General features: G+C 45.5%; 1 protein-coding gene across 1 annotated transcript in view; it reads left to right on the top strand.

The window, feature by feature from the left end:
• Nucleotides 1–21,328, top strand: part of LOC108578195 (polypeptide N-acetylgalactosaminyltransferase 2) — a 216,697-nt gene that overhangs the window by 165,693 nt on the left and 29,676 nt on the right. The window contains exons 2-3 of the mRNA XM_017941480.1: nucleotides 7,755–7,924; nucleotides 9,140–9,259. Of these exons, the coding sequence (XP_017796969.1) occupies nucleotides 7,755–7,924; nucleotides 9,140–9,259 (290 nt within the window). The remainder of the gene's footprint in view (nucleotides 1–7,754; nucleotides 7,925–9,139; nucleotides 9,260–21,328) is intronic.

Here is a 21,328-nt window from a genome sequence, read left to right as displayed (position 1 = left end):
AAAGCGCGAGTAACTTAAGCCAGCCAGATCCACGAGATCGTTCGCGGACGATCAGCGGCGGATCCTTCACGGGGTAGATTTAATCCAGGTCAGAGTAGGGGCGCGAATTTAAGCATCCAAGTGTCAGCTGTCTACTTTGTCCGGCGGGCGTATCAGGGCAAATCCGCTGCGTACAGTTTCTATATGCAAATCTACTCATAACTCACCAGAAACGTATCGGACGGACCGCGCAGCCGGCCCTCTCTTCTCTCTCCCATGGCTTTCGCGTACTTTCCGGGCGGATCCGTGTCTCCGAGGCCCTTCTCGCAAATGTAACTCACCGTATTGCGCTGGAAGAACTGGAAAAACACTCGCTGAAATGTCTCTTCAGCGATCGTCGAAATTTTCAAGTGTGCATTTCGCGGAATTCTTGAAACAGGTAACTGAGATTTATCTAAAAACTGCTGTACCATCGTCAGAGAAACGAATTTTGCATTTTAACAGGAGAAAAATAGGGGTTGAAATATGTTTCTCAGAGTATGATAGAAATTTTACGTAAAAGTTTATGATTCGTTAATTCTGTATTTTTTATAGGACGTGTATTTTGAGTTTACATTCATAGTGCTGTTTGTTTATGTAACTAAATAACAGTCGAGGTTAATTGTCTCGATAGTTTCGATAATGTGACGATCTTCACGATCCGATATCAGTAATAGTCTGCTGATTGACTTGATGCACCGATAATCCCAATTGTCCGGTGATCCTGATCGTCTGATAACTCTGGCACACCGATAGTCCAGTTAATCTGGAGTTTAATAATCCGGTAACGTTGACAGTTTCGGTAATTCAATAAGCTTGACGATCTAATAATTCCAATTAATCCTTCATTCTGGGTACCGACGTGTTTCTGACAATCTTGACTGCAGTATTCATAATCTCCATCATCTCGTAACCGATAGAACCCAGAATCGAAGACCTTAACTCCACGTATATATGTAGGAAACGGAATGCAAAATTAGAGATTAGTTTATCGCTGCGCAGGAAAATAGACCACTCTCGCTATTGTTTTCCCTATTTATATAATCTCCCTGACCCGCGCTCGTTCTCTCTCACACTCACGTACTATCTTCGCACAGACACTCGCTCTTGTTTAATAACAACGATCGTCGGAAGGCCACAGCCGCCGTTTTGCCTATTCGTGTCGCAGGGTTTCCACGAAAACAAACTCGACCATGTTATCGGCACGCTCAGGTCATTGACCCTCGTACGACGATGCAGGGTCGTTTTGACTCGACAGCGATAAAGTCAGGCGGCTCGGCGAAATACACCTATTTTACGTATCAAATGTAAATAAACAAGGAAAATACAAAATATATTGCAAGAGATGCGAGATTTTGGCGGCGAAGTGACTTTGTCACCCAGGAAGAGAAAGCGCGCGGGTACCTGAGGGTGCCATAAGCTAAGCCTTTTCCCCGGAAAGTCGAACGAGGGGGCTCCGATGATTTTTCGGAGCAACGCGGAATACGACGCGGTGAGGACACTCTGGAAGTAGCCGTCGAGCGAGACGGACACCAAAGCATTTAGCAGTCGCTTATCACTATACTTTAATACATTTTTGGTTAATACCCTTTCCTGTGTTAAATTTACTTAAGTTGTGTTAACAATATACAGTTGAAAGTATACACATTTATACAGAATCCCTTCTTGAAACCCGTGTACGATAGAAATTTTGCTGCGAGTCAACATCACCCCGCGCCCATCTAAAACCATTCGCCTTCCTCTAATCGTTACAAATTCATCGAAATTTCAAATTATTTCGCTAATCTACTTGTTCGGTCCCGAGCACGCGACGCAGGACCGGCGGGACGAGTGCGTAGCCGAGCCGCATGGCATCAGCGGAACCGTGTTACAGTGTCGCAAAAAGGCCTTCGACGAAGAGATCCCGCGAGGATCCGAAGAGGGACCGCGGTTGCCGAGGCGAGAGTGCTCGGGTGTTTCGTCGCTCGAGGGGACTCAGTAGCCGAGCCGCATGGCATCAGCGGAACCGTGTTACAGTGTCGCAAAAAGGCCTTCGACGAAGGGATCCCGCGAGGATCCGAAGAGGGACCGCGGTTGCCGAGGCGAGAGTGCTCGGGTGTTTCGTCGCTCGAGGGGACTCGCGTTGGGTCCTGTGTCGCATGGGCCTGCCAAAATGGGCCGATGATCGCTCGACGTCTTCCGCATCGCGTCGCACTTACCACCACCAGGTCGGACATGGGCCGCCAAAAGCGATGATCGCTCGACGTCTTCCGCATCGCGTCGCACTTACCACCACCAGGTCGGGTGTGGACGGCTCCTATAAAGCACGGAGGTTTTCACGCTCGAAGCGCATTTCTACCGAGAACACGCCTAGACACGCATAGAAACACATTACATCGAAAACACGCCTAAGAAATACAATAATTGTTTTAGTACGAAAACGTGTTGATTTCTTTCTATAAATAAGACTCGCCGGCGTTTCCAATCACCCCAGAGCTACGGCGTTTTGGGACGCTACACTGCTCTAAGAAACTAAGAATTGCGAAGAAAATCCTTTGCTTCTCCACAGCAGTTTCCGCGGGAGAATGGCAAAGTGTTGACAGAAGATCGAGCGTAAAAGTTGACAAAGTGCTTTCCATGTGTTCAACACGTAGCAGCTAGAATTCGAATGGAAGTTACGGGGCTGAACTGTACACGCTTGGATAGGCAGACAATCGGGAGGGGTCGTATTAGCGGCGACACAATGTACGTGACGATTACGGTTCACCTCGTGACATAACGTTTCCCAATGACTGATGGCGGCGTCATCATAATTTACTTGGGGAAAATGTATTCTCGCGCGGCAATATCGAAACAGGCCAATATCGTTAACTCTAATTCGGTTACGTTTGCGCTAGCATTGTCAGTTGGCTATAACGAGATTAATAATGCGACCCTCGTCGATAATAATCGCGGAATCACGTACCGCGCCAATATCAGCCTGCTCGATTTTGGTTAGCCGCACGAAATACCAAGAAACAGAGAATTACCCGACCGGTAGATGTATCTACGTTTCTATACATTCGAGCACAACTTCTCCACCATTTTTCATCCACCTTTACCTTTCTTCTCTCTGTTTCTCTTTTCTTCCTTATTACGTTCGATAATCGTGAGTACAGTTCAGCGGAGCGATTTATTGTGAAAATTGGAAACGTGTGATCGTTGTAGAAATTGCACGGAGGAGCGTTCGATGATCGGTAATTAAGGACAGGTTCGATGAATCCTGCGACGCGTTACTCTGCAATTAACGCAACCAGAAACGAGAAACTACCGGTTCGTTGAACGTCATTGATCTATGGTGGAGGAAAGTATGGTAGCTTGGCGCGACAACTTAGAGTTCTTCCGGGACGACGGTGATTTAACGTTAGACGAAATTATCCAAGCGAGATTCTTATCGGTGAAGTTGAAGATTTAATCAAGTTACGTGTTTTGGAATGTTTATTCGATTAAATTGAACGCTCTTGCTTGTGTAAAAGTTCGAGATCGATAGGACTGCGCGAGATAAAAATGTTCGACACGTCATGGGCCACGTAGATTTTAGGACGAGAATACGAAGAGCGCAAGAATAGCGAATGAAAAATCAATTGCGCTCCACTGAGGAATGAAGAGATGTAATTCTATTTGTTAAAGATTCCATCCATTAAAGAGATGGAATTCTATTTTTAATCATTTTTGCACGAACTGTAATATTCTCGATGGTATCTATCGTAACTCGAACCAGACCAACTGCCTTTATCTTACTGTTTAACCCTTTGCGGTCCAAATAGTCCAATTAGTCCGCACTTATTTGGCCACTCTCGGGCAGTACCGCGTAGTTTCCCTTTATTTCAATATTTCAGCGTAATGTTCTTACGTCAAGTCTGTCTCGACACAGGACTGCCAAGGGGTTAATAAAGAGTCCCATCGATTTCACAAAGAAATCGTCGTTCAGTCCGCTGCACTTTTCAGGAATAAAAATCGATTTTCGAAAAAGCACATTTCATCTTAACACGATCAGGGAAGACTCGCGGTGTTTGGCGAATCGAGAGGATGACAATAGAGAGGGGTATCGGGAATTTGGATGGGTTTGCATGCGACCGTACGTGGTTCCGGTCCAACGCGGCGACGCCTTTTTTTCGCGCTTCCGTTTTCGTGTCCTGTACACGGTCCACTCCGGCCAGAGAGCCCACGGTCATTGTTCAAGTCTATCGCGATAAGCCCGCGCCGCTGCATTTCCGGGCGCTTCGCGTAATCGTTGCACGCGCAATGAATTTTATGACGTATACGTGCGGCGAATTTGTCAAGCGAAAAGAGATAATGCGACGAGCCCGCGATCGTGTCGCAGATTACCCGATGCAACTTCGTCCGCCGATCGATCGTCCGATGCATAGAAATATATACTTGTTTTGCGGGCAGCGGGGATTAGCGAAGGAAGAGAAACGGGGAAGAAATTGAAACTGTGTTCTTGCGAGCGACTGCAATTGATAAGAAACTTTAATTATGTACGCTTTAACTTGCTGCATCCCTGTGCAATTTATCTTAACACATTGTCAATCGGTTGAGTAGATCTATCATTCATAATGAATAATGGTTCATTCTCATTCGCTACTCTAAGAAATTTTCTTCCATAATTTCAGCTCTATTTTACAGTGTTCTTTACCAACTGTAGCGATCGAGTAGATCTATCATTTAATGTATCATTCAGAAATTTTGTTCCATAATTTATGATACACATCTGTTCAACGGCAATTCGTTCGATTGGTAATGTGTCCCACATAGTGTCCACAGGATAAATTCTCGACCCCAGAATCATTAAGCCATAAAAATAAAAATACCGTAAAATTCCAGATCCCAAATTAAAAAGAATGTAAAAAAATCATGGATTAATTTCTGCGAAAAAAAAGGAAGAATTATTACACGTCGACGGTACGGTTGGCAAGTTCATCAAGTTTCATTTCGGTGGACCGGACGCCGGTTCCGACGTCACGCGGTTCGCGAGGAAACCGGATGCAACAGCTTGCCGCGCGTCGAGGCGGCTAGCCGACTGCACTTCCGGTTTAATGCAGCTCCTGACCCGTGAATTAATATTTCATCGTGACTACGTTTTGTCGCACCTCCCCTCTCTCTCTCTCTCTCTCCTTCTCTTAGCTTTCACGGTGCGTTTTCCATCGACTGCTCGACTCGGTCCTTTGTTCCCGTTCGAGTCATTTACTTTTCTCTGCATCTTTGACCGTGAATCCGAGCCACGCCATTTACCACCCTCGTCGAACGTATCGTTATTTACAACACACTCCCGGGACGACGGGGATTGTTTGCGCTCGCCCCTTTTCTACCGTCGATCGATCCACGATCACCCCGCTGTTTCGTTCCTATCTTAATGCACCGTGACATTGCTCGATGCCAGTTCGACCAGAGTGTACAGATTTTTGCATCTGTCGTGTCTCTCGTCGATGAATATTCATTATGTTTGTATTTATTACTTAGTGTTTAATCCTCGACAGGTATGCCGGCAGCCCGACCCTTAGATTTCTTAGCATGAAGTTCTATTTTATATATTTTTCGCCTTCGCTCGTTTCGTAGCAGCGGTAATTTTATGACGCCACGGCAATCGTAGTCTTTCAATCTAAGAACTCGCTTTCACCTTATTCGCCCCTTTTTACTTGTACACTTTTTGCATTCATATGGTCACGAGAGCCGAAGCGCGTCTTAACGTTATTGTCTGCTACGGTCATTGTTCGAGGCACTCGGAATTCCCGCGTGCGTCACTCAAGGGTACGCTTGGTACCTGAGAGTGACCTATGGTCTGGGGGGTGGCATTTTCGTGTAGTTTTTCCCACTATCGAAAAATGTACATCACCCCCGCGATGCGTCCTCGCACGGAGGTGTCGTGGGACCTTTCGTGGAAGGGAACGACAGAAAAGGGAAAGACAGAAGTCATCTGACTCCTTTTAGAAGTTTAGACCATTAGCAATAGTTGTTTTTTCCTTCTAATCACGGAGGTGGTCCTTCGAAGACGAACCTATTAGACTTGGTCGGCACACCACGTGCTAAATTCGACAAGGCTCGAAAGTTGGTTGCAACTGCCACGAGCACATCCTAACAAAATTCATGAATGAACATTTCTTTTAAATTCCATCGCTGTTTCCCTCTACTACCCATTATATTCAACGTGTCCCTTCCGTTCACTCGTGAAATATTTATAGTATTGTTAGGATAAATACATTTCTTCCTATCATACTTTCCTCCGATTCTTTACTCATCCTCGAACCGTGACACAGACCTCCCTCCTTTGCGAATTTTAACCACCCCTCGCGTTATAAACAGAAAAACCGCTTTCACGCCGCAGATCATTCTCCGAAGTAGAGAGACAAAACCCGGGAAACTTGAAACTCCGCGAGTCACCCCTGAAGCGTATACCTGATTACAAGATATAAAGATCCATTTTGTGAAACGAGTGTTGGATATTTTAAATCCCTGTTCGACTACGGCATGACAGTACTACAAACAAGACGTTCAACTCAGAATTACACGTATCTTGATTAACCAAGTCCTTCGGTGCAGCTAGAAAAGACACCGTACACTTAACGACGGTATCGTAACGAGACCCGAGTCTCGAATAGGTTAATTTTCGCCGCAATTCGACGGTTCATCGACACACCTGAACACCGGGTCTTTTCGTCGTGACTACAGGTCGCTGACGCGCGTCTATGCTAAGCAAACAGACAGGCCGAGATCCCGCTAGGTTGGAGGAGGAAGTCGATGAGCAAAATTCGATGACCTATATCTGATGCACAATGCCTCCTCTGGGCACAAAGGGCATATATACATGCAGGAGGAACAGAGAGAGCGAGAGAGAGATAGCAAGTGCCTCGCGACTCTCTCCGTATCGATTCAAAATCAATACGGCGTATCTCGATGATGTGTCAATACAAAGAGCCCAGCGTGCAGCCAGCCCTGCCAGCCTTACAATTGGTTCTTGTACCGAAGCCAACTAAAGGCCCCGGGTGCTGCGAAGGCCGACGATTCTTGCATCGATTCAACTCTCGTCACGCTGAAAACTCCCCACTGTTCAGGGATCGTCTACCTGCCACCGGCTGACGATCCCGTGGATCAAACACCGTCGAAGCGGCGATAGATCCTTGGAGGAACCTCCGCCGAGTCGTCGACTCCCGAAAACACGCTTCGAGCTGTGCAATTTTCGGGGGAAGTTATCGCGAGACGTTCCTGGATCGAGCGTAGAATGTGTCGACACTTGGAGCAAATTTACGGAACTGTGGATAATTTTGCTTGAAAATAATTGTACATTTTTAAGAATCAAGGTGGATCGTAGTCGTCACTACGATAGCTCGGGGTAATAACTTTGCGGAGGTATCAGAAGGGATAGCGAAATTTTCGCGGAAGGGTCACGCGTCGTTTTCGACGAAACCTGCTTTCTTATAAATACCAAATGAGCGTCTGAAGTGTCTAGGTGTGCAGATTATTGCGCTATCATTTACGATCATGCAAGAGTGTCTATGTTATTGAATAGAGCCTGTGAAATTTGATCGAACAGTTTTTCGCTTCTCTTGTATTCTCTTTAATATATCGTTGCTGTAATGCAAGTTACTCGTCACTTTGTCGAAGAGATCCTTTATCGATACGGTGTTTGTGCCTCGGGTGCAATGTTAGCGCGAGACACGAGTAGATTCCGGCGGGAAATTTCATGAAGCGCCTTCAAGGGGATCGTTGTTTGTCTGCAGAACGAAAACAGAGCCCTGCGATTGAAGGAGCCTGCATCGTTGGCCCTCTCCGCCGGAAACTCCGGAAGCTACGTGGACCCAGATGGAACAGCCATCGTGATGTCCTCCGAACTGCTACCTGTGCCCACTCCTGATCCCAGGGTCACGTGGAACTACTTCGACGAGCAGGGGTAAGACTATTTTACTAGATACTTGCTGTTTTAACACATACGTGCAATCTTTGCATATTTACCTAATTTTTATTCGAGAATTCTTGATTTTATAAGTCGACACTAGAAGAGACAAGGGTTGAAGAAAATCTACATTGTAAATTCGTCACACATTTATAGCGTACAACGAGTGAAACAGTTTTTACCCTGTCCCTGTTAGAAATTGATGTTCTAGAGCCAACTTTTGGGAATCTTTGCATATTTGCCCATTTTCTATTCAATAATTCTTAATTTTGCAACTTCGTATTAGGAGATACAAGGGCTGAAAAGAATCTAAATTGCAAATTCATCACACATTTGAAACATATAAAGAATGAAACACTTTTTACCCTATCTCTATTAGAATTTAACGTTCTAGAGCCAAGTTTGGTGTAGTATCGATCGCAGAGGAACCGAAAAAGTGTATTTTGAGTTGCTTTATTAAACAGAGCTACGATCAGACGGTAAGACAACCGCGGATTTTTATATAAAAATGTCGAAACGCGTCATTAACCAAAATGACTCGGTCGCTAGTACAAATCGCATTTCAAAATGCAGCTATCGATCGGCAATAACGCGGTGACACGTTCAAATAAACTGACATCTATAAAATACAACCGTGAGACCAATTTGAAATTTCAAAAAATTATCCTTCGCGTTAGGAACGCAACAGATACTCGATAACAGATTTGGAAAACATTGAACCACACTCTGACGCGGTGTCAAAGAAATAGTTAGCTTTAACTGCATTCAAATGAAACGGATGAATATTTATGAGTCGTCAAAATGCAAAATTGAATTTTCACGGCAACAGGACAGGGTTGCGGCATGTAATTCTAATGCAAGCTAAGCTACGGGCTCGACGATGCAGTAATAGAAAGTATTTGGAAAGCGGTCGGAATGCAATCTCGCCGGTAGACGCAAGAACTGAATACTAATCGGCACGAGTGCCAACCGTATGCATTGTTAAACGTCCGAAAAAGCATTGCAAGATCCACTATTAATGTATCCGCAACGTTGCTGCGGCTTCTCTCTACCGGCCGTATTGATATTAATTATTTCACCGGTTCGCAAGAACAACGTATCATTCGTGACGTCGACACGAACAACCGAATTTCCCACTGAAAACCACCCTGTTGCACGTCGTTTCTACCCCTCGACAATCTAGCATTTCCCGTGTTTGCATTATTTTTCAAGGTACGTTTCGAGAGGAGGATTAAGAGCAGGAGAGGATCCTTACGCTAGGAACAAATTCAATCAGGAAGCCTCCGATGGACTCCCGAGTAATCGTGACATCCCAGACACACGCAGCGCCATGTGAGTAAATTACTTTCTCGACAACTGAGTGAAAAATGAAAAAAAAAAACAGTATCTTCACTTTTATTTATTACTGTAAGAGTATGGTTGGGTGAAGGTAGGGACTCGGGCCGGTTTATGACCCGCAGACCTCTCGGTCCCAACGCCTGACTCCCCCACGCGTTAAGGGCTGGGTCAGGAAGGACCCAGCCAGGTGCTCGCGAGACGCGGGCCTTGCTCTGAGGAAACCCCCAACCTGCGTCAGGGTTTCCTGGAGGTGTAAGAATATGGGTGAGTGAAGGTAGGGACTCGGGCCGGTTTATGACCCGCAGACCTCTCGGTCCCAACGCCTGACTCCCCCACGCTTTAAGGGCTGCGGCAGATAAGGACCCAGCCAGGTGCTCGCGAGACGCGGTCCTTGCCGAGTAGAAACCCCCAACTTGCGCCAGGGTTTCCCGAAGGCAAAAGGGGGCGCGTCAAGGCTCGCATATAAGGACGCGTTACGAGCACTGGGGAGGATTGTGAGACTCGTGAGAATTGTAAGGATTGTAGGAGAACAAATTGAACCGCGTAGTCAACGACGACGAAGTAATAAATATAGTCCTTACATTACCACCAATTTTATCGTTATTAAAAGCAAGCGTGAATTATTCGTACGAAATTTAAGCAGCTCCACGGATTACCAGCACGGTGTCTCGAAAATTGATGCATATTTAGCGTACGTAATTACTAAAGGACGAACAGAGAAGTTGGTTTCTAACGAAATAAAAAATCGATCGAACGTGCAACTCGGACAATCTTCAAGCCGAAAAACATTAACAAACGTCAATGTCGGAAGAATCAAACGCGAGAAAATTCCACAGTGAATATCCACGAACGTGCGTGGATCGTTGTTAATCGAAATGATGCAGTTAAGTAAATGGAAGGGATCGATGCAGAATCAGACGAGAAATCCTCCGAACAGGAGGAATAAAAGACGGCGAAACTTGGCCTGCCGTTCGATCAACCCCTTCATACATTACTACTGGAACCTTCGCGAAAACTTCAACGGGAAACATCCGTCGCAACTGGTCGCGAAAGTCGCGGCACGGTGTTGGGAATTCATGAACATGTCGCAGAAACGACCCTACATCCGGTCCGCGAACGTCCAGCGGACACGGCGCACGAGGGCCTACTTCAGGAGACGCTAGGTTTAATTGCAAACATTTCCATCCCCAAATTTGCAATAATACAGTATTTCCTTTTAAATAGATTCTTCTGAGAAGATACAAATTCTTGGTACGAAGAGGAAAATTGAAAGTTTCCGTGTATGTACTGAGGTGTTTCGATTAGAGAATTGAAATTTGTGGCGCAATACTTATCAGTGGAGTGTAATCGTTGGAAGAATATTGAAATTTAATGGATATTTTTTTTTTAGAATATTGTTAATGTACTGTGATTTATATTCTCCTTGAGTCTCGAACAATCGTGTATTGTATATATCATTTTATACACCTGGATCTCCATATCACTCTGATGCTGTTATTATTCCCCGCGTGTATTTTTCGCTTCCGCTTTCCTGGAACCGCGACAGCTTCGATTATTCCTGGCTCCGTCGAAACGATTCGCCCTTTCGATTAAATACTATCGTTTTTTTTAGGTTCCCACGTATGATGGACCACAGCTCATGAATTAAAGATACGGAATTCGTTGAAAGGAACAGGGAGGTTTTTAATCGTGAAACATTGACGTTTGTGCGTTTGAAAATTCTATTTCACTCCAACGTGAATTTTCTTCAATTTTGTCGCGAACAAATTAGACCGCGCGATCTATTAAAAAGAACAAACAGAGGAAGAACATTTCTAGCCGTATTTTTACCCGTGCTCGGCAAGTTTTTGATCAAACCTCGAATACACGAAACTAGCTTAGAATCGCGATTCTAGGTAGAAACCAGGGGGGAATTGAGTTCGCCTGAAGTTCAGAGATCTACCGGTTAATGGTATTGCCTACTTTCCACGCGCACCGCGTACCTTGTGCTAATAAAAACCCTCTGACCCTCTTTTTCTCACGTTCGGCCACAAAAATCGCGATCTAAACGGCCGAGCTCTCGGTTTTTCAGTTACCCGAACGAATAACAGTAACAGCCCCAAAGAGAGAAAGAGGGGTGGAACGCGTTCGCGAAATTTCACGCAGGACGGAACGAATTAATTATCGAGCAACGTTGGAAATAAATTCGAGGTCGGATCGGTGTCCATTCGGCCGCGGGGTAATCAATGGTTAATGGAAGCAATCTAATTTCGGCTGGCCGGGCTACTTTTATAGACTCGTAATTTATTCGCTGTTTGCGCGGGAACGAAGCATCCTCGTCCTCGTGTCGTTCGTTTCCGGATCCAGAATTTACGGTGCATTTTATTAATTGAAACTCCTCGATACGGTTTCGAAAGGGAAGATAGAAGAGACAGTCTGCTGGTCTTTCCTCGAAGCTCGGCGTGTCGCGATCGATACCACTTTGAAATCGAAAGGCTCTCTCTCTCTCTCTGTTCGCTTTCACGAGGAATGCATTTTCCAACGCCAATGTCGTCTTTCCGACTGTCTCCGCCGGAACAGGAGGACCCTTCAATCCGCGCTGATCTAATTTCCTGGCCGCTCCACCTACGTTCGACCGTATCCTGTTTCACGAGAACAGACACACCGCTCAACAAGTACCGAGGCCCGCGAGACCCACCTCGTCCTCTCGATCCAACAGAGGGACGAAGATTTTCCAGAAATTCCTGGTGTCTCTTGTGGAGATTCGAGGGAACGCGTGAATCGAGCATTTGGAAATTCTGCTTTACGTGTCTCGTACACTCTGTTCAGGTATATCCATAGAAAATTGAGGTGTTCTTATATTTACGAAGCTTCGAAGAACTGAGAATTCTAGAAAATTGAAAAATGCGTCTGGAAAACTTTTAAAACGCAAGATTTTTATATTTGAAAGTGTAGAAAAAATGGAAGTTTTGATCGTCTTATTCGCGAGTGAGAAAATTCCCCCGGCAGAGTAATAAATCGGGCGCGTAACAAATACATTACACGGTGAGAATGAAAGGTCGATAGCTGTGTTTCGCGCGGAAGATTAATTTCACGGGTTACAATAAAACGACCCCAAAATGCGTGGAGAACGAGCTCGTAAAGAATGTCGAACGCAACGGCGCGAAATTGCGAACCCGTTAATATCCGGCGTAACGCAGCGGCGCAAGGTGAATTGTTGTTCAAACCTGATTTGCATCGCCGCGTCGTTTATAACGTTTAGCAAACATCGATTGCCGAAAATCCGATAGCCCAGAATGTTATGTAAATGCCACACGACTCCATTGAGGTCAAACTACGGAGTGGACCCCGCAGGTTTCCGCGGTTTCCGTTATCCGGACCCTGCAACCTGTTTTCGTACAATCTTGCGGAAAGACCGGTTATCGTGAATTGCCTTTGGCCCTTCCAAATCACCCGGATTGCCTTGTTTTCCAACCGTTAATAACACCGACGACAGAAAAATACTATTCTTCTGTGAAAGAAAGTCAAGTTGAATTGTTCTAGAATTCGATTCAATTAGATGAAATATTCGACGGTTTTTAATACGAAATATATTCGTAGAATGAGAAAGATATCGAAGATTGCGGTACAATTTTTGGGAAGCAGGTTTAAAGCTCGAGGCAACGATCGAACCACCCTCTTTTTCCTCGGTTTAATCGAATTCTTATTGATCTTACATTCTATCGAGATAATGTCCCCTGTAATATCTTTCCTCCGTCCTTTTCCTTCTTCTTCTTTTTCTTACTATATTCCGCTTCTTAAGATTTTTGTTACTCTTGCGTTATGACTTTCCCTCTAGAGTATCGATCGTCTTTCCGAATATAATTAAAGTGGAAACACTGTTATAAGTAGCGTGGGTGGTTACGTCAAAAAGTACCGGTAGCAGTTCGGATGAATAATTCATGAGCGACGTTTCATCTCTCTCTCTCTCTCTCTCTTTCTCTCTGTACTCGTGGTCGCGATTCTTGTCCCGATGTTCCTTAGCCCGAGACCGGCTGTTTCCGATAATGGAATAGTTGTATCACTTATACGCAACGCGGGCAACTTAAATATTTATGCGGCAGCCACGGCGCGCTGCACCCGAATGCACACCAGCCCGTTGCATTAAACATGTCAACGCGACCGGAGCCACCGCGGCCGCCGGAAGTCGTCGGAGAAACTATGCCGTTCCTCCACTTCCACGCGCCGCTCGTAACGACGAAAGATTTGCTCTCGCGCGGAATTGTCGATGGAAACGGGAGCTAAAGTTTCATGGTATAATCGCAATTACCAGAAATCTCGAACAAGAGCTTTTAATATTGTTCTCGTACTTAAACATCGAGAATCTACGCGAAATAGGTTGTAATCAGAATTACGAGAAATCTCGAGTAAGTTGAGATTTTTATATTCTGTCAGCGCGTGCATTTCTGAAAATCCAGAAACATGTAGAGTGTCTAAAAAAATTCGTTCCATTCGATCAATACGAAAGGAGATGAATAAAAATTGGAAAGCGAAGGGAGAAACTCGATCTCAGTTAGAATCTCGACAATTTCGTCTAGATGGAATTACCGTTGCCTTCAAACCTTTCGTTTGTCTTATCGCGACTGTGTAACCTCTTGTACCGCGATGAAATATTCAGTCGTGGATGAAAAGTTACCCTCGGGGGCGCGACAATCCGGAAGAATAACTCGTAAAGAGGGATCAGGAATATTTTTTCGAAGAACGAGCAAAAAGTTTCACGTCCCCTCTCCCCCTCTGGAGAATCAATAATTTGGACCGGGGGAGTTTTCGAGTTGCTCCGCTTCGAGATGTTCTTTGTTGCATAAAACATCGAAGGACCTGGGTTTTCATTTCACCTCGAGTCGAGTGCTCGTCGCTCGTATCTGCTTTCGCGTCTTCCCTTCCAGGATTGACGCCCGTCCGGCATTTTCCTTTTATGAGCGAGGTCACGTCGCGAGACCTTTGAAGGTATGGATCCCTCGACCGGGGGAAAGCTGCCTGATCGATCAGTGACATTTCCTCGCGTCTGACTAAACTCGACTTGTACTACTTGCGCCACGACAACCCCTTATTCTCCCTCTCAATTTACGCTTGAGAATATGCTTTCTATATGAAACATTTACGATTGACTTAAACAAAAATCCGCGAGGAAGATTCGAATTGAGGAGATAGAATACTCGGAGGAGACCAAGAGAGACCACGAGGAAGTGAATCGTGCCGGGAGGTCCTCGAGAACGTGATCAAGGAGGACATCTTGTCCAATGCACTCGACCAGCAAAGCCTGGCTCTGATCTATCCAAACTCTCCAGTTACTGTCTACGACAGCTCATAATCTCCGAACCAACCGAAATAGATTAAATCGAATTCCGTATTCCCTTCAACTCCACTCGAGAAGTCAGCCGAAAAAGGTAGGAAAAATTCACCCTTATCCATCCGTCTGAACAAACCACACTATCTTCCCCCGTGTTCTTCAACTCCCTCGCTATCCCCAATTACAAAACAAGAAGCAGAACAGTCTCTCTCGACGAAGAAGAAGAAGAAGCCTCGTAAAAGATGGTATCTTGTCCCGTACACGTGGCGACCGCAATAAAGCCGCCTCGCTGCTAACCATCGACACACGTACGTAGAAGGACGCCTGTGGATCGTCCAATAGCGTTCGCCAGAGGAATAGAGCGTAGCTCTCCGCTCCAAAACGGAGCAGACCGCTCGATAAGGCTTGCTGGATTCGCGAACTGATTTCTCGCGAGGGAAACAGAGGGGAAACCGGTCGTTCCGCGATATCGGTCACGATGGAAACGGCTTCAATGGCGATTCAACTCGCGACGGATCCTTGAATCTCGGTCTCGTGAGACTCTCCGTCTCTGGTTTCGTTCGTCCATTATTTTCATCGGTAGGACGAAACGATGGAAAGCGCGGTTATTGCGAAATATAATGGACACAATAGCGGCGAAACACGGTCGCGGATTCGGCGACTGTTGGCTATTCGAGTGGGGCGCGGATTTAGAATATCGATTCGCGAGTATCGGGCCAGATATCCTGGGAGCACCGAACGCTCTTAATTGGGAAAAATTCGAGGCCGCCTGGCGAGGTGTTTCTTACAGTTTCGTTAACGAGAGGGGCCATTAGTTGCGGTGAAATTAACATACAAATATGATTTTTCAACGGAAGGAATTTTCATTTACCCCCGTTCGTGTAAGTTCACCGACCACGTCGATTGCTTTCGCTGAACACATACTGATTCAGCAAGCACGTTAATAGCTTCTGCTATAACGCGCGTATACGGCTCATCGTCCTCAAAGGACTAATTTTGTTCCAGTTACTATTTAAACGCGTCAAATGTTGCACGCTCTCAACTTTAGTTTACATCTTCGCTGTATCTCTTTCACGAACTCGTTCCATTCCATACAATTAATCAATCTTTCCATCGATACAACCGTGAATCTCCGCGATATTACCACGTGTTTAACACGCAAATCCCACCTGTTAGTGTTATTTTTACGTGTTCTTTTCACAGACGATTATGCGTCGCTTCTCTCTCGGTCCACTTCCGCGCGACCAAGCTTGCATACAATCGCCCACGGTCGTTTGATCGTGAACTAGGGCAAAAGTTGATCAGCTTGAATTCTCCTGAGTAGGATGTACTCTCGACATCCTCAAAGAAAAGATTGAGAAATTTTTACAAAAGAAACGAGAGAGAGAGAGAGGAATAGTAATCTCAGGGGGACCTCCACTCGAAGAAGGCGGAATAATGGAACGCGAAGAACGTCGGCTCGTAAAGTTTATTAACCGGTAAAAGGGGGATCTCGGTGTACACCGGTAGCGTGGTGTTCGCTTCTTTGGCAGGATTCTCTTTTTTATCGTTCCACCTGCTGACGCGAAATTGCGCTCTTTTGTCGTGGCGCGGGAACTTCTTCGACGCTCGTTCTCAATCCACAGCCCCCTTCTCACCCGGTTCCCGCCAGCCACCCTCATTCGCGAACCACGTTCCAAAGTTAATTTCGTTCGCCACAATGAGCGGTTCCCATTGTTTCACCCCTCCCGCGTTATATTCGTATCGACTTCCAGCTAATAAAATTTACGAGCGGCCCGCGTGATGTTTCATATCGACGATCGCGAGCCAACCGTAGGAAAGATTCATTATGACAAGCTTTATTCCTCGCCGCCTTGTTTCAGTATTTTTCTATAGAGGAACTTTTTTTCCCCCACGAGGTATAAGCTGTTTGACGTATTAAAGGAATTGTTATCGAAGCTCGTTTTTTGTGTAAATTGATCGATTCTTGACAAAGAGGTATGAATTGTGAAATCAGTCGACCCTTTTGTGATCCAATTTTTCTTCGTTCGTGAGAAGAGAAATTGTGGGTGATTACAATTTCACGTTTCAACGGGAGGAGTAACGGATTAGTAATTGTTACAATGAAATTGTTAAAAGTGTTAAGTAAAGGGTTAACAGAATTTCTCAATTAAATATATGATTTACATATGGAACACGCCGAATAAGCGATCCGTTCCCGAACGAACAACCATACAGTTACACTGAATTAACGGTCGTTGATAATCCACCGGATTCCTCAATTAATGGCGGCGTTGCTCTATAATTAATAAAACCATCGTGAATTGCAATATTGAATGTGCAGTATTGATTTCCATTTCTCGATTCCTCTCTCGCTGTTTTCGGCGGTAGGCGGTGTGTCGGATAATTAAAACGTCCGCGCGAAAGATTAATTAAAACAAAACCGTGTGACATCGTGTCACGTTCGGCTCGACTGAAAAACTCGATACGCAGGAGTGAAGTCTGAGCCATTAGGACACACGGTGCTCTTTGCTGGAAACTGCGGGTAATTAGGGAGAGCTACCGGTGAATAGTTCGGTCCAAGGTAGTAAAGACTGTAGCGGATAAAAAAGGGAGGAGGAGAGTTGGAAGCGTTTTTGGTCACTTGAGCAACATGGATCGCGTTGTGTTAATCTGACGTCGTTTTCCTTTTTTTTCCCCCTCTCCTTTTTCTCTCGTTCAAGGGGCTCTCGGAATACAGACTTGTGCGAACGTGGCATCTTTAAGAGGCTCGAGGGTTTAGATAGCAACGAGCGGCCGAGTTTTCGCGAATTTCTGCCACGCTAAGCAGCTCGATCATGACTAGAGTGCACACGGCGAGATTCTAATTATTGCAGATTTAGTTAACGTTCTAATCAGCGAGAAATATTTCTCCTGTGCTTGTTCGACTTGAATTGTTCGTGAAGACAGTATTTCCAAGATACCTGTTGTAATTTAAAGAAAAAAAAATGGAAGATTTCCTGACATAGAAATTGATCAGAATGACTTTGTCCTAGAGAAGACTTACAATTAGAGATGATGTCACGAAGGGTACGCAGAATCCTAAGCTGTTTTTAGCATTTCTACGCAAGCAGCAAAGCTCGCGACTAAACGGCCAGCTTTAAGCACCCTTGACAGCTGAACGCTTTGAAGCGTCCGCCGTGCAAATGTGCTTCTACCAGCAGGTACCTGTTCTACTTCGTGGCCAATAGACAAGCCGACAGAAGCGTTTTATCCCCTCGCTCTGTGTCCGTTTCACGAGTGCGGCGAAAATTGAAAAATATCGTTCGCGTACGGTTCGAGACGGCGGCGCGGAAGCGAGACGCTGATAAAACGCTGCCTAGCATCGTAAATTGAGCCTTTCGCGCGGACTTTATGAATCGGTATTACCATACGTGAGGCTGTGGAATACGTATATCCCGACGCGTTTACAGGCGTTGCTTGGAATCGTGGAACGAGGAAAAATATTAATGAGAATGTCAACGCGCGCGAATTCGCGGAACCGTGCGACAATTTCCCTTCCTGGAAAATGTATAAAAGGCAATTAATTTGTCACCGCGTTATAGAAAATCTGCATTTTAAATGGCCTTCGCTCTGCCGTTGCCGCGCTTCCACCTGTCCGTTCTTGTTTGTCTCTTTTCCCCCCCGTCGTGATCAAAGGGAATAGATGGAAAATTCTTGGGAAAAAAGGGTGGAAAATTGATGGTTCCTGAGTCGAAGCTCGATGGGCGAGGAGACGCGTGCCGGAAAATAAATGTGCGGTGGTTTGCACCTGGAAAACTAATCCTTCGGCTTATCGACGGCGGTATAATTGTGTTTGCTTTCCATTTAAGTTGTTTGCACTCCTGTTTATACCTCGTCGCCTCTCCTCCCGTGGCAAGACGGGTCTGCGAGCTCAACTTTCCGTCGCTTAGTCGCGAGAGCTGTTTCTCCATTTTTCGAGCCGCGGCTCTTCGTCTTCCCACGCCTCCATCTTCTACCCCCATTTTCTCGCTGTTTTTCACCCTTTCTTACGTGGTCGTGACATCGCCGCGGGTGTTAACTGAGCGATCGGGCTTCGTACGCCTGCTTAACGGCTCTCGGAAGCCTTTCGACACTTGTCCGAGACAAGTATCGCAATTATTGACACGAGAATTTGACGGATTATTTGGTCGAAGTATTGCTAATTCGGAGATTTCGTTGAAAAGAGAAGAAAAACATTTTTTTATGATTTATTTTCGATGAAAAATACTATTTCAATAAATGGACAGCACTAGGATGTGGAATTATTTGATTTCGATGCAATGGAGATAGACGTATCGAGAGAAATAGGAAAATAAAGGTAGATCGAAAGCAGAAGCTGGATAGCTCGGTGACTAGCGTGTTCGATTGTCACGAGATTGGCCCAGGTTCGAGTCTCGCTACACCCCCATTTCGAATTTTCAGCAATTTCTTCACAAATTCCAACATCTATGATCCTCTCTGAACCCAGAATCGCACTCTGGTATACACACAACACAGATGAATACGTATATACGTGTGTTTATAGCTGTGTGTGTTGTTGCTCCTCGTTTCATCAATCATCCCAATCGACAATTCTTATCAAAGAACGCGCGGCGGATTCACTCGAGCAATATTCTTCGAGGCAGCATCGCTCGATACTCTCGTCCTCTCCACGATACTCCACCGAAACAGACAGCAGCCCGGGTATCTCGCGCAGCATTTGCAATGATAATAGGTGCAATTTCTTCCTCTTCTTCTTCTTCTCTGAGCTTGAAGAGGGTAGAGATTCAATCGAGAAATCTCCTTCTATTCCCATTCTTCTCTCTTCTTCTTCACACAAAGTCCCTTCACGAGAGTAAATCTCGACGTCTCGACGTGTCGTGGTGTGTGTGCCTCTCTTTCTCTCTCTATCCATCTTCGGTGAAATAAATCGCACTATAGAAACGGCGCGGCGTGTGCATCGTAAACGAGTTTACAGATGAACTTTCGCCTTCACTTCTCCCGATCGCCTTAAACAGTGCGATCGACCACTTTCCCCGATGCATACTATCACTTGTGGCTTCACGAGGTTGTGAGAAACATGCTTAGAGAATGGATACTTCCGCGTGCTGACGCACGTGTAATGGTAATTACGATGATAAACGATCGGTATGGGTTTCTCCTTATCGAGATCAGAGGAGGAAATGTGCATCGCGAGATCGGAGGAGATAAAACGTATTACAACTTTGACGTCAATTCGAAACACCGATATAGTACAATAGTAAAGAAAAGTGAAATAAAATCTTGATAAAAAATTAAGTGACACCGAAGATGATTGTGTTTAAAATTAGCGACAAAGCACATTCTCTAGGCAAATTTCTAATCATTCTCGTCACCCCAGCGGAAATTTCTCCTTACCTCAAAATAACAAGGGCGTCATACAGACGACGGTGTTCCGTAATTGTTCCATAATTGAGCGTCGATATGAATTTCATTCGATCGATGCTCGTTAGAATTAGGTGCGTTGCAAATTGTCGGGCAGAGGAACAAATTGGGGAACACGATAACGTAGCCGCCCCTGTTATACGGGGCGCGTTTTCCGCTACCAATGACACACAACGGGGGGGAGCGTGTGTGCACGATGGAAATTGGAAATAGCATAAACGCGACGAGCGGCCTCGCGTATCGCTTGTATTTCCTCCACGATGACACACGGAAATAGTCTCCGCGTACGTGGAGGGCCAGCCTTCCCTGCTTCCTACCCTGGCTGGCTATTTGATCGACGAATGTATCGGTTGTTTCGATGGGATATCTGTACAGCAGGCACTTTGTGGTGTTCGCCGAACGACGACGGGGCTGATCGTCGGAAACGCGGCAAACTCGTTGCGTCCATTAATCATGCACTGTAACAGCGTTCCAGGATGCAATACGACACTGTTGCAACGATTTAGGGGCAATATTCTTCCGCGTCGATGTAACTGTCGTACAGTTCTCTGTAATTATTTCGAGAACAGTTCGATGCTTTCCCAAAAATCTATTCCATTTCACGGATTATCAAAATTGCGCCTGTGAACACGTTTCATTTGCTAATTGCAATTCGTTCGTTGATCGAATGGGAAAATTGATTGAAATTTTGCAACCGGTTACTTCGTTCTAGTTTTTTTGAAAATTTGAATCTTTCAGCGGTTGATTAGCGAAACGACGAGTTGAAACACATCTCCGCCATGAGTTAACAGGTTAAACGCGGACACTTTCCGAATTTAAAATTCCCGGTTGAAATCAGCGTTACAGAAAATTAGAAGGTTGGAGTGAAAATCAGTGCGGTAGTTAGTGCTAATTAATTGTTTCCATGCATCCTCGCTTCCGGCCTTCATTTTCCCCGGTTCAAGCACACGGGAACACAGAGCCAGTTTTCTACTGAACCGCCAGCTAATCCACGCCGAGGGAACAGTTTTAGTTTCCGCTGAATAATACATAAACCGCTTTTAAAATCAAAAAGTTGCGCGCGCCACCCGTTCTACTCTCTCTCTCTCTTTACGTGTCGCTCTTTCGCTCTCCCGATTTGCGTTTTTCCTTCCATACACGAGTCGTGTGAATACTTAAAACGCGCGCAGCTGCCGCTTCCCGTTGCAACGTCCACCTCTTCGAGGACATCCTGCGTTTTTCCTCTCTTTCCTGCCATTTTTCCACAACAGAGGGAAGTTATTCTCCTCGCCGTTTACTCTCGTCAGGCTAACTCGATTGCTTCGAGTTTATTTAGCGGGAACTTCGTCTTTCGGCTGTGTAAAAAAAAGGAA

The sequence above is a fragment of the Habropoda laboriosa genome, unplaced genomic scaffold (assembly GCF_001263275.1).
Source record: "Habropoda laboriosa isolate 0110345459 unplaced genomic scaffold, ASM126327v1 scaffold5, whole genome shotgun sequence".
Lineage (NCBI taxonomy): Eukaryota > Metazoa > Arthropoda > Insecta > Hymenoptera > Apidae > Habropoda > Habropoda laboriosa.
Note: the sequence above shows the minus strand (reverse complement) of the source record. Positions and strands in the feature narration are given on the sequence as shown.